At 41.6% G+C, this 14,686-nt stretch overlaps 1 protein-coding gene across 1 annotated transcript in view; it reads right to left on the minus strand.

Moving 5' to 3' along the window:
- HAUS6 (HAUS augmin like complex subunit 6) overlaps positions 1–14,686 on the minus strand; it is a 56,336-nt gene that overhangs the window by 29,115 nt on the left and 12,535 nt on the right. The window contains exons 5-10 of the mRNA XM_030818453.1: positions 13,186–13,333; positions 10,545–10,610; positions 10,188–10,236; positions 6,015–6,185; positions 2,902–3,095; positions 586–712 (exon numbers count right to left, since the gene is read on the minus strand). Of these exons, the coding sequence (XP_030674313.1) occupies positions 586–712; positions 2,902–3,095; positions 6,015–6,185; positions 10,188–10,236; positions 10,545–10,610; positions 13,186–13,333 (755 nt within the window). The remainder of the gene's footprint in view (positions 1–585; positions 713–2,901; positions 3,096–6,014; positions 6,186–10,187; positions 10,237–10,544; positions 10,611–13,185; positions 13,334–14,686) is intronic.

Consider the following 14,686-nt stretch of genomic DNA (forward strand, 5'->3'; position numbering starts at 1 on the left):
AAAATATTAACTGTAAATGACAACAGCAACTTATGGATATTATATATATATATTTAGAAAAATTACAGAAACCATAACATAGAAACTTTAGACTCAAATGCAAAGATGACATACAAACAACATTTCTAGGTCATTTGTAACACAATAAATTCACAAATGGCCATATATTAAACTATTCTCCAAAAGGCAAATTGGCTGAGTGTAGTGGCTCATGCCTGTAATCCCAGTACTTTGGGGAGGCAGGAAGATCACTTGAGCCCAGGAGTTTGAGACCTGCCTTGGCAATATAGGGAGACCCTATCTATAAAATTAAAGAAAAAATTAGCCAGGCTTGGTGGTGCACACCTGTAGTCCCAGCTACTCAGAAGGCTGAGGTGGGAGGATTGCTTGAGCCTGGAAGTTCAAGGTTACAACAAGCTATGATAATGCCACCAGACTCCAGCCAGCTATGATCGTGCCACTGTACTCCAGCCAGCTATGATCGTGCCACTCTACTCCAGCATGGGCAACAGAGCAAGACACTGCGTCAAAAAAAAAAAAAAAAAGGTGGCGGGGGGAAGGCAGGGGCAAGTCAACATTACTTACTGGAGTCCAACCTTTAATTAGACTGAAAGGAGACAAACCAAGAAATTCTTTCCACTTTTTATGCCATTCTCCTTGCTTTTCAACAACAGAATGTCTTATAGTTGTGAGATCATCTTTTATTCTATACCTATAATAGCATAAAAAAACTTTATTCAAAATATGAAGATACAAAAAAAGCACTGAGTAAAATTTAAGAAAATAACAATAGTTGTAGAGAAGTGGAAGGAAATAGAACTGAAAGTTCAATCAATATACCACATATAAATAAAATAAACTCTCACAGGTGAATACTAAAAATACCTAAAATACCTTTCTCTTTTTATGACCATAAAGAAGTCCGGGAGCAGTGTCTCATGCCTGTAATCCCAGCACTTTGGAAGGTCAAGGCGGGCGGATCACCTGAGGTCAGGAGTTCAAGACCAGCCTGGCCAATGTGGTGAAACCTCATCTCTACGAAAAATACAAAAATTAGCCAGGCTTTGGGGTGGGTGCCTGTAATTCCAGCTACTAAGGAGGCTGAGGCAGGAGAATTGCTTGAACCCAGGAGGCAGAGGTTGCAGTGAGCCAAGATCGTGCCATTGCGCTCCATGCACTCTAGCCTGGGAGACAAGAGTAAAACTCCGTCTTAAAAATAAAAAATAATTAATTTTAAAAAATTAGTTAAAAAAAAAAAAAAAAAGACCAGAAAGAGGCCAGGTACGGTGGCTCACACCTGTAATCCCAGAACTTTGGGAGGCCGAGGCAGGTGGATCACGTGAGGTCAGGAGTTCGAGACCAGCCTGACCAAAATGGTAAAACCCTGTCTCTACTGAAAAATAATAATAATAATACAAAATTGGCCGGACGTGGTGGCACGCACCTGTAATCCCAGCTACTCAGCAAGCTGAGACAGGAGAATCACCTGAGATCAGGAGGCAGAGGTTGCAGTAAGCCGAGATCGTGCTATTGCGCTCCAGCCTAGGCAAAAAGAGGGAAACGCCATCTCAAAAAAAAAAAAAAAAAAAAAAATACACGAAGCAATAATACATCTGTTACTCCATTTTATTATTTTTTTTCTTTTTTTTTTTTTTTGAGATGGAGTCTCACTCTGTCACCCAGGCTGGAGTGCAGCGGCACGATCTCAGCTCACTGCAACCTCTGCCTCCCAGGTTCAAGCGATTCTCCTGCCTCAGCCTACTCCAAGTAGCTGGGATTATAGACACATGCCACCACACCTGGCTAATTTTTGTCTTTTTGGTAGAGACGCGGTTTCCTCATGTTGGCCAGAATGGTCTTGAACTTCTGACCTGAAGTGATCCACCTGCCTCAGCCTCCCAAAGTGCTGGGATTACAAGTGTGAGCCACCGCGCCCAGCTACTCCATTTATTTTTAAAATAGAATTTTTTCCTTGCTCTAAACTTGAGTAGAACTTTCACTCCCACTCTCTGTCCATTCCTATAAGCAGCCCATACTTTCTATTCTTTCTGCTCAATTAAAAAACTGTTCGAAAGGCTAAGGCAGGCAGATCACCTGAGGTCAGGAGTTCGAGACCAGCCTGGCCAACATGGTGAAACCCCATCCCTACTAAAAATACAAAAATTAGCCAGGCGTGATGGCGCGTGCCTGTAATCTCAGCTACTCGGGAGTCTGAGGCAGGAGAATCGTGTGAACCCGGGAGATGGAGGTTGCAGTGAGGGGAGATCACACCATTGTACTCCAGCCTGGACAACAGAGCAAGACTCTGCCTCAAAAAAAAAAGAGGCCAGGCTTGGTGGCTCACACCTGTAATTCCAGCACTTTGGGAGGCCGAGGCGGGCGGATCACCTGAGGTTGGGAGTTCAAGACCAGCCTGACCAACATGGAGAAAACCTGTCTCTACTAAAAATGAAAAATTAGCCGGGCATGGTGGCACATGCCTGTAATCCTAGCTACTCAAAAGGCTGAGACAGGAGAATCACTTGAACTCAGGAGGCAGGGGTTGTGGTGAGCCAAGATTGCGCCATTGCACACTAGCCTGGGCAACAAGAGCAAAACTCCATCGCAAAAAAAAAAAATCTTTTCTAAGGTTTTATGATTAGACCCAACAAAAGGAAACTACAGAAAAGCTAAAATTATTTCATAAAAAAATTATCATTCAGGGCAAATCATTTATTCCATTAATTTTCCTTTTCCTTTCTGCTTCATGTATATCTCCAAGAGTTGATTATGTAAGGTTTTTGAGTACTAGAATTCTCATACTTGTTTGCCAAAGCTGAAGAGCTATTAAAGTTATACAAGTTTTGTTGAGAAAACCACCCTACTCCTCCCACAGTCAAATAACAGATCTTTTTAGTGTACCTCATATGCTTCAGATCTGATAATCTTTCCTTTTGAAATTTGGTCTCTTTTTCAAGGTAGTGAAGGTCTACCATCAATCTTGGTTGATCAGCCTGACAACGTTCATATTTCATCACCTTCAAGACTTCATTTAATAACTGAATAACTGTTAAGAGGTTCAGTTTTCCAGCCTCATAAACATTTCCTATGTGCAACTAAGGAATCAGGAGGAGAAAAAATTGGTGAACTATAGGTTGTTACAATAATTAACTATTACATAAAAATATTTGTCTTTTACTATTAAAGTTTACCTTAAAGAAGAGGGAAAGGCCAGATATGGTGGCTCACACCTGTAATCCCAGCACTTTGGGAGGCCCGGGTGGGGGTGGGGGGCAGATCGCCTGAGGTCAGGAGTTCGAGACCAGCCTGACCAACATGGAGAAACCCTGTCTCTACTAAAAATACAAAATTAGCTGGGCGTGGTGGCACATGCCTGTAATCACAGCTACTCAGGAGGCTGAGGCAGAAGAATCGCTTGAACCCAGGAGGCAGAGGTTGCAGTGAGCCGAGACTGCACCATTGCACTACAGCCTGGGCAATGAGAGCGAAACTCCATTTCAAACAAAAAAAAAAAAAAAGAGAGGGAAAAAAAAAATCAAATACCCCCAAACATAAAATGACGTAAATAATTTTGGCCCAATGAAAACTACTAGGAAAGAATTAACATGCCTTGCTACATTTTTTGCTACATTTTTATATTACGCAAAAGGTTGAAAACTAGAATAAAAGAAATGTTAATAGATGGAAAGAAAAATAAAGATTGAGCAGAAACAGCAGGTTTAGTGAAAAGATCATAAATTCATTTTTTAACAGAAGTTACAAATCAATGACCCCTAAAGGCTGTATCTGTACTTAAATATGTTTCTTTGGCTTGCACAGTTCTATGTCTTAAAATCACTTGAATTAGTCGCCAATTTTTTAATTTTAATTTTTTTTTTTTTTTTTTTTTTTGAGACAGAGTCCCACTCTGTCTCCCAGGCTGGGTGCAGTGGCTCAATCTTGGCTCACTGCAGCCTCCAACTCCAGCGTTCAAGCGATCCTCCCACCTCAGCCTCCCAAGTAGCTGGGACTACAGATGTGCACCACCATGCCCAGCTAATTTTTGTATTTCTAGTAGAGACGGGGTTTCATCATGTTGGCCAGGCTGGTCTCAAACTCCTGATCTCAAGTGATCTGCCCTCCTCAGCTTCCCAAAGTGTTGGGATTATAGGTGTGAGCCACCACACCCAGACAGTTTCCAATACTTTTTAAATCATAGATTTCACACAAAAATTATGGGCCAGGCACGGTGGCTCACGCCTGTAATCCCAACACTTTGGGAGGCCGAGGCAAGGGGATCATTTGAGGTCAGGAGCTGTAAGCCAGCCTGGCCAACATGGTGAAACCCCATCTCTACTGAAGAGGTGTCTCTCTTCAGAGAGTCACAACAATATTTTATCTTTGTATCTCTCCAGCATATAGTAGGTGCTTGATGAATTGTGTTTTCTAAGAAAACAAAAAAATAAGCTATCCAGATAATGTCCCATAAGCAAGTGGAAATAACTGGATGGAGTTTGGGTTGATGAGGAGAGACTGCTGAAGTCATGAAATTGGTAAGAAAATACAAATAAATTCATAATGAGGGAAAGAAAAATGGGGCATTAAAACAACCATGGAGAACATTATTTAAAAGTTAGATAGAAAGGCCAGGCGTGGTGGCTCATGCCTGTAATCCCAGCACTTTGGGAGGCCAAGGCAGGCAAATCACAAGGTCAGGAGTTCGAGACCGGCCTGGCCAACATGGTGAAACCCATATCTACTAAAAATACAAAAATTTAGCTGGGCCTGGTGGCAGGAGCCTGTAATCCCAGCTACTCGGGAGGCCGAGGCAGGAGAATCACTTGAACCCAGGAGGCGGAGGTTGCAGTGAGCCAAGATCGCACCACTGCACTTCAGTCCAGGTGAATGAGTAAGACCTAAAAAAAAAAGTTAGATGGAAAAAAAGAAATCAGGCTGGGCACGGTGGCTTACGCCTGTAATCCCAGCACTTTGGGAGGCCGAGGCAGGTGGATCACTTGAGGTCAGGAGTTCAAAAGTTCAAAACCCACCTGGCCAACATAGTGAAACCCCGTCTCTATTAAAAATACAAAGATTACCCAGGCGTGGTGGCACACGCCTGTAATCCCAGCTACTTGGAAGGCTGAGGCAGGAGAATGATTTGAACCAAGAACGGGAGGTTGCAGTGAGCCGAGATCATGCCACTATACTCTAGCCTGGGCGACAGTGTGAGTCTGTCTCGAAAAAAAAGAAAAAAGAAACCAGTGTGAAAAACAGAGCAGCAGTCTGAAAGACCATAGAAAAGCAGAGACACTGAGGTTATAAAGCTAAAGGAAGAAGACTTTACAAGCAACACTTAACAGCATCAAGATAAAACAGAAACCAGGGGATGGAGACTTTTTAAAAGGACATTTGGCAATTAGGAGATCACTGTTGTTGTCTTTGAGAATTTATAATGAACTAGTACAGTATCATCTTCCTACAAAGAAACTTCATACTGTCTACACTGTATGATGTAGTACTGTACAGGTATGGGGCAATTAATAAAAGTGGATAAATATACACACCTTTAACAGTATCCCTCCTTATAAAAGTTTTACTAAATATACTCATAGAAATAAATTTTGGCCGGGTACGGTGGCTCACGCCTGTAATACCAGCACTTTGGGAGGCCAAGGTGGGTGGATCACCTGAGGTCAGGAGTTCGAGACCAGCCTGACCAACATGGAGAAACCCCGTCTACTAAAAATACAAAATTAGCTGGGTGTGGTGGCACATGCCTGTAATCCCAGCTACTCGGGAGGCTGAGGCAGGATAATCGCTTGAACCCAGGAGGCGGAGGCGGAGGTTGCAGTGAGCCGAAACCACGCCACTGCACTCCAGCCTTGGCAAGAAGAGCAAAACTCTGCCTCAAAAAAACAAAAATAAAAAATAAATAAAAAAAAAAAGAAATTCTGAAAGCAGAAGAACACTGCAAGAAAATATACAATTATATGACAGGAGTTTTCTCAAAAGCTTCCTTAATATCAAATGCTTACCTGAAACATTTGTTTCTCAATTTTGTCAAGTAAGAGCCTTGGAATATTAATAGCAACATTAGTTCCATCTAAAGCATATTGGTTAACAACACTAAGGACCGAACTAACAACTTCTCTCTCTTTTTCCAAAAACATGAACGTTTCATTCACTGAAGCCCACAAAGACCGAACCTTTGGAAACAGAAACAAAATATTAAAGTCCACACAGAATCTATACATATATTTTAAAAATGTAAATATATGTTCACTCTTAGTAACAAATTTCCTAGAATGATTTCTAGTAAGAAAATTAAATAATTATACTTTAATAGTTTAAAAGTCCCTTTGGATATTATTTCCAAAGGGAATTTTTAAAAAATGTATCGGGAGAATCTAGCTTACTATAATTTTCAAACAAATCTAATAATTCTTTTGTTTTTAGAGATGGGGTCTTACTATGTTGCCCAGGCCACACTCAAACTCCTGGGCTCAAGCAATCTTCCCACATCAGCCTCCCAAGCAGCCTGGACTACAGGCACGCACCACTGCACCCAGCTCCAAATCTAAGAAATCTTATACAAGATACAATTAGCATTTTCTATATGCTGACATGTAATCAATCTAATGAAGATCATTTGGGGAGAAATAATTTTAAAAATTTTTCAAGAGAAGCCGGGCGCAGAGGCTCACGTCTGTAATCCCAGCACTTTGGGAGGCCAAGGCGGGCAGATCACGAGGTCCGGAAATCGAGACCATCCTGGCTAACACAGCAAAACCCCGTCTCTACAAAAAATACAAAAAATTAGCCAGGAGCCGGGCGCGGTGGCTCACGCCTGTAATCCCAGCACTTTGGGAGGCCGAGGCGGGCGGATCACGAGGTCAGGAGATCGAGACCATCCTGGCTAACACGGTGAAACCCCGTCTCTGCTAAAAATACAAAAAATTAGCCGGGCGAGGTGGCAGGCGCTTGTAATCCCAGCTATGTGGCAGGCTGAGGCAGGAGAATGGCGTGAACCCCAGGGGGCGGAGCCTGCAGTGAGCCGAGATGGTGCCACTGCACTCCAGCCTGGGCAACAGTGAGACCCCGTCTCAAAAAAAAAAAAAAAATTAGCCAGGCATGGTGGCAGGCACCTGTAGTCCCAGCTACTCGGGAGGCTGAGGCAGGAGAATGGTGTGAACCCAGCAGGCGGAGCTTGCAGTGAGCCAAGATCACGCCACTGCAACCTGGGGGACAGAGCAAGACTCCATCACAAAAAAAAAAAATGTTTTCAAAAGAAAAAAACTACTACATCTCAATTTTAAGTCATGCAGTTTGAGGAAGTTAAAGTGTGAAAAATTATGCCTCATTAAAAGCAAAAAATCTTAGGCATATAATCTATATTCATTAAAATTGATATAAAAGAATATTTAGGCAGGCACAGTGGCGCATACCTGTAATCCCAGCTATTCAGAAGGCTGAGGTAAAAGGATCCCTTAAGCCCAGGATCCTTGCAAAAAAAAAAAAAAAAAAAAGAATATTCGTAGAATGTCTACTTGTAACAATCAAAAAGTAGAAACAATCCGAAGGTCCAACCAAAGTAAAAAGGGTACATTGGTGCTATATTCATAAAATAGAACACTAAGCAGCAATGAGAATAAACACACTACAATTACACACAACAGCATGGATAAATATCATAAACAATGTTGAGCCAAAGTCAGACACAAAAGAATATATTCTATATACTCATATTTATATGAAGTTCAAAAACAGGGAAAACTAATCTTTAGTGTAACACGTGAGGGCAGTGTTTCCCCGTGGGGGGAAACAGTGTAAACTAAACAGGTTCAAGGACGATTCTAGGGTGCTGGTAACCTTCTATTCCTTAAATGGTATTGGTTACATGGAGGCGTTCACTTTGTGAAAATTTGTCAAGCTATATACTTATGAGTTACACATTTCTTGTATATATGTTATGCTTTAACAGAATTTATAAAAGAGGGAGGGAGGTGGAGAAATATACACATGTTCTTCCTGCATGATAAAAATACAATATTAAATATCTTTAATTAGTTCACTTTTTTCTTTTTTCTTTTTTTTTTTTTTTGAAACAGGGTCTCACTCTGTCACCCAGGCTGGAGTGCAGTGGCACGATCTTGGCTCACTGCAACCTCTGCCTCCCAGGTTCAAGTGATTCTTGTGCCTCAGCCACCCAAGTAGCTGGGACTACAGGCGAGTACCACCACACCAGGCTACTTTTTTATTTTTGGTAGAGACAGGGTTTCACCATGTTGGCCAGGCTGGCCTCGAACTCCTGGCCTCAAGTGATCCGACCATCTCGGCCTCCCAAAGTGCTCACAGGAGTGAGCCACTGCGCGCACTCGCCTCTTTTTTTTTTTTTTTTTTTTAAAGACGGGTCTGGCTCTGTTGCCCAGGCTAGAGTCCACTGGCACAACCAGAGCACACTCTAGCCTTGAGCTCCTGGGCTCAAACAATCCTCCTGCCTCAGCCTCCTGAGTAGGTTAAACTACAGGTGTGTGCCATCCTAAATATCTCTGACATGTTGTATAGCAAGGTAAAGTTGTTCCCAAAGGAAGACTCATGGGCTAGCAGTCTAGAGGTCTCACAGGATGGCATTTCCTTGATGACTCTGTAATTATCCAGGATCTGGTTCTCAGATTTTCCAAGTCTAGATTTTTATCTTGTCAATGGCTCAAAGTTGACTGTACTCAGGGAAAACACATATGAACCAAACTCAGAAGAGACTGATGTGAAAACTATAATAGTTTCTGCAAATTATTTTAATTATATAATTTGCAATCAGGGATTCATTAAATGGAAAATTCCATGAAGGAAGTGACTTTGCCTTGCCTGTTCTCCTCTTTGTTGTAGCCCTAATATCTACAAGATACCTAGCACATATCAGATGATCAATACTTTCACTGAATAAAAATATTTCCTGAAGAGGGCGCTCACCTTTACAAGTGACAATGTGCCTTGGAAGCCAAATTTATACCCACAGCAGCTTGGCGTGGCGATCACAGAATCAAACAAAGAGCTTGAGAGAGATTTTATCCAAAAAAAAAAAAAAAGAAAACCTAAGAAAATACTTAACTCACATCAAAGCCAAACTCTGGAGGCCTCAGATCATTTTCATTTGTCAGAATCCTCCCTCCTGCCAAACCAGCCTCATTTTGATTCCTAATTTTCCTTTCATACTTAACATCTCCCTTCGGTTAATCCATTTTATTTAGATAAATTAATACCACTGACTAGGTTATACTACAATCAAGCAGAGCTTTTTATACTGGGGTGGAGAATTTCAAATTAATCATATCTAAAAACCCTTTTGAATACAATTAAGCTTATGAATTATAAGTTCATTTTTCCATTATATTCAAGTGTTTTAGAGGCACTCTATTAATATCTTTATATATACAACCTATGAGTTTAAAAAAAAAAAAAGTAATAGTACTATAAAAAGAAATGGGACCAGGCACAGTGGCTCATGCCTGTAATCCCAGCACTTTGGGAGACCGAGGCAGGCAGATCACCTGAGGTCAGGAGTTCAAGACCAGCTTGGCCAACATGGTGAAACCCTGTCTCTAAAACAAATACAAAAATCAGCTGCACATATTGGCACGCACCTGTAATCCCACCTACTAGGGAGGCTGAGGCAGAAGAACCGCTCGAACCCAGGAGGTGGAGGTTGCAGTGAGCCAAGACCACGCAACTGCACTCCAGCTTGGGAGAGTGAGACTCCATCTCAAAAGGGGGAGGGGAAGGGGAAGGGAAAGGGGAAGGGGAAGGGGAAGGGGAAGGGGAAGGGAGGCTAGGCGAAGTGGCTCATGCCTGTAATCCCAGCTCTTTGGGAGGCCAAGGCGTGCAGATCATCTGAGCTCAGGAGTTCAAGATCAGCCTGGCCAACATGGTGAAACCCTGTCTCTATTAAAAATACAAAATTAGCCAGGCATGGTGGCGTATGCTTGCAATCCCAGCTACTCAGGAGGCTGAGGCAAGAGAATCACTTGAACTCAGGAGGCAAAGGTTGTAGTGAGCCAAAATCATGCCACTGCACTCCAGCCTGGGCAACAGAGCGAGACTCCATCTCCAAAAAAAAAAAAAAGTGGTAAACAGACTGTAAGAGTCCCACTAATTGAGCAAACACTACATATCACAGAATTTTAAAAGATTAAATTTCTCCTTTGTCTCACCTTTTCAATTTTTTCTTCTATATTACTGTGGTCATCATAGGGTTCCATTCTAATAAAAATTAAATAATCTAATTAGTCATATGAAAAATCACATCGTAATTTAATATCCAAAAAGCTAGTTAGTTTGTAAACCAACCCACCAACAACCACCCCAACAAAAAATAAAATTTAATTTGAAAGCGATAATAATTTATTAGGAGAACTGGACTAGCAGTCATAACTATGCTCTAATCCTATCATCATCTGGCTATTGATATATTATTTTAATTAATGTTTGTGGGAGTCTGTTTCCTCACCTGTAAAATGCAAGAGCTAAACTAGTATCTAAGGCAACTTCTAGCTCTAAAAGTCACTTACTTCTTTATTTGGTTTTCCAGTCCTATACATTCAGATCTCAAGTTTCGTACCTGCTTAACTGATAATCTGCAAGAAAACGTACAAAATGACAACTATAATATCATTACAATTAATTAGTATAGCCCATTTCTCTATTTTCCCTTTGCGTATCCTTGCTCAAGGCCTCTGGGTATAGCCACCAGCAAGCTAAAGGACTCTAGACTCTCTTTATCACACAAGTGATTCAACATACAGGCTCCTATTGAGATGGAACTAGGACTCATAGGTTAGTATATCCTCTCCGATTAGAATGATGGGGGTTAGTAAGATGACTCTGCTCTTATCCTCATCTCACATACCCAGGGGATAAATTTAAATGTTATCTAATACAGTCAGGCAACATTTCAGTTAATTTCAAAGGATTCTATAGCTTTAGTAATATACAACAAAGCATTCTACAAAGTTATCCTACTGTAATTGTTTACAATTGCAAAAAAGAAATTAGGCCAGGTGCGGTGGCTCACACCTGTAATGCCTATATTTTGGGAGGCTGAGGCAGGAATGTGGCTTCAGGCCAGGAGTTTGAGACCAGCCTGGCTACAAAGCAAGACCCTGTCTCTACAAAAAAATTTAAAAATTAGCTGTGTGTGGTAGCACAGGCCTGTACTCCCAGCTACTGCAGGAAGATCACTTGAGCCCAGGAGGTCAGGCTGCAGTGAGTCATGATCATGCCACTGCACTCTAGTCTAGCTAAGCGACAGAGCAAGACCTTGTCTCAAAAAAAAACATACACACACACACACAATTATATACAACCTATTCTTTGAGAGTAACAGCCTTGTCTGTCCTGTTTAATTCTGTAATATCAATGCCTAAACAGTATCTGACACATAGAAGAAACTCCAAGAAAAAAAGATATGCTGAATAGATGAACCTAAATATAAAATAGCATTAAGTGGTTTAAAAAAATGATGGACTACCTACCTGAAAGAATATTTACTTAATGAAATATCCACTAATTGGACTAATAGACATTAAAAGTAATACACTGGCAGGGTGCAGTGGCTCATGCCTATAATCCCAGCACTTTGGGAGGCTGAGGCAGGTGGATCACTTGAGGTCAGGAGTTCGAGACCAGCCTGGCCAACATGGCAAAACCCCTTCTCTACTAAAAAATACAAAAATTAGCTAGGCATGGTAGCATGTGCCTGTAATCCCAGTTACTCAGGAGGCTGAGGCAGGAGAAATGCTTGAACCTGGGAGGTGGAGGTTGCAGTGAGCCAAGATTGTGACACTACGCTCCAGCCTGGGCAACAGAGTGAGACTCCATCTCAAAAAAAAAAAAAAAATAGTAATACACTATGGCAATATGCAAAAATTTACAGAATGAAATATCAAGACAAAAAAGGATACAAAATAAAATAAACACTACAATTACAACTTTAAAATATATTTCCCTATTTTACAAAGCACATAAGAAAACAACTTTTTAAACTAAAGTGGGCCGGGCACAGTGGCTCATGCCTGCAATCCCAGCACTTTGGGAGGCCAAGGCAGGCGGATCACTTGAGGTCAGGAGTTCAAGACCAGCATGGTCAACATGGCAAAACCCCGTCGCTACTATAAATACAAAAAAAGAAAAATGGGGCCGGGCGCGGTGGCTCACGCTTGTAATCCCAGCACTTTGGGAGGCCGAGGCGGGCGGATCACGAGGTCAGGAGATCGAGACCACGGTGAAACCCTGTCTCTACTAAAAATACAAAAAATTAGCCGGGCGTGGTGGCGGGCGCCTGTAGTTCCAGCTACTTGGAGAGGCTGAGGCAGGAGAATGGCGTGAACCCGGGAGGCGGGGCTTGCAGTGAGCCGAGATCGTGCCACTGCACTCCAGCCTGGGCGACAGAGCGAGACTCCGTCTCAAAAAAAAAAAAAAAAAAAAAAAAGAAAAATGAGCCAGGCGTGGTAGCAGGTGCCTGTAATCTCAGCTACTTGGGAGCCTGAGGCAGAATCATTTGAATTCAGAAGGTGGAGGTTGCAGTGAGCCAAGATTGCACTACTGCACTCAAGCCTGGGCAACAGAGCGAGACTCCATCCCAAAATAAATAAATAAATAAACAAACAAACAAACAAAGTGATCTTTTCTTTTTCTCTAAACTTACATTTATAGTATGCCTAAAGTTTTAAAATATTTTAGGCAGAAGTTATCTGACTATAGCCAGCCACACTGGCTCATGCCTGTAATCTCGGCACTTTGGGAGGCTGAGACGGGCAGACTACATGAGCTCAGAAGTTTGAGATCAGTCTAGGCAACACTGTGAAACCCCATCTCTATTAAAAATACAAAAATTAGCTAGGCATGGTGGCCTGCGCCTATAATCCCAGGTACTCTGGAGGCTGAGGTGGGAGGATGACTTAAGCCTAGGAAGCAGAGGCTGCAGTGAGCCGACATCACGCCACTGCATTCCAGCCTAGGAGCCTGGATGACAGAACCAGATCCTGTCTCAGATAGCGAAAAAAAAAAAAAAAAAAGAAGTTATCTGCCTTTAAAATGGAAAGATAATCGCCAAGGTTTTCAGGTAGGCATGGAATATTTCTGCTGACGTTATATTGGTGACATCTGCTTAAAAGAAAGAAATTATTTTCTAACTATCAAGGTACTACTTACTGTGCATTTTCCTGATATTTTTGGGTAACACAATCTTCTCTTTGCAAAATTTGTAAAAATCTGCTACGTGCGAAATGGCATCTGGCAATGCATTTGTGCAAGTCCTGTGGTTTTATGTTAAATGTCTCTACAAAATGATGAGAAGAATCTACACGGAACACAAATAAGATTATAAAAAACAGGCTGGTCTGATAGTAGTGGGTTATCAGAACTGAACATTAGTGTCACTAACACTGGTGGTATACAATCTCCCACTCCTAAATTTGATTGACTTTTAAAAAAAGGAAAACAGACTTACAAGCTAATAAATACCAAAAATGTTGAATATTAAGAAATTAGCATCATCTAACTAACAACTCCCCAAAAGCTAGTATACCACAAACATATAACAATACAACTAATGTTTTGTTTTGGTATTTTGGGTTGTTTTTTTGAGACAGGGTCTCACTCTATTGCCCAGGCTGGAGTGCAGTGGCACAAGCATAGCTCACTGCAGCCTCAACCTTCAGGGTTCAAGCAATCCTCTCACCTCAGCCTCCAGAGCAGCTGAGACTACAAGCACACCACCACCATGCCCAGCTAATTTTTTTTTATTATTTTTTGTAGAGACTGGGTCTCAAGGTGTTGCCCAGGCTAGTCTCGAATTCCAGAACTCAAGGGATCCTCCTGTCTCAGTCTCCCAGAGTGCTGGGATTACAGGCCACCACATTCAGCCTGATACAACTAATGTTAATGAAAGTAAGATGACCTTTTTTTAAGGCAGGCAACTAAAAAAGATTTCTAAAGGTGAGTTATTTTACACAGTTAAAAATTTTCAGAGTGTATCTACCTAAAAAAATTCTTATTATAATTTGAGATATCTAGAAATACATTTATATCTATAAAGTGTATTTATTTATAGATATCTCAAATTATAATAAGAGCTACTTTGCTTCCAAACAGAATCTTTTTTCTTTTTTTTTTTTTTGAGACAGAGTCTCCCTCAGTCACCCAGGCTGGAGTGCAGTGGCGCGATCTCGGCTCATTGCAACCTCCACCTCCCGGGTTCACGCCATTCTCCTGCCTCAGCCTCCTGAGTAGCTGGGACTACAGGTGCCCGCCACCATGCCTGGCTAATTTTTTGTATTTTTAGTAGAGACAGGGTTTCACCATGTTAGCCAGGATGATCTTGATCTCCTGGCCTCATGATCCACCCGCCCTGACCTCCCAAAGTGCTGGGATTATAGGCGTGAGCCACCGCGCCCAGCCATAGATCTTTTAACAAAGGAAGAAAGTCAATATAATAAGATAAGAGGCGATCACATCATCTCCATTGCTGCCATCAGTTTACTTTTCCTCTTAGTAAGACAAATAGGACAGGATAACCAAATAAAACCACTGTTCATTTCTCAAACAATTCTTCACTGTGTTACTAAAAACCAGAGTAGACCTGAGAATAACCCATGTAAATATTTCAGAGTTCAGGTTTTTACCTGTAATAAATTCTACTTTAACATGGCTC

Source organism: Nomascus leucogenys, chromosome 1a (genome assembly GCF_006542625.1).
Source record: "Nomascus leucogenys isolate Asia chromosome 1a, Asia_NLE_v1, whole genome shotgun sequence".
Classification (NCBI taxonomy): Eukaryota; Metazoa; Chordata; class Mammalia; order Primates; family Hylobatidae; genus Nomascus; species Nomascus leucogenys.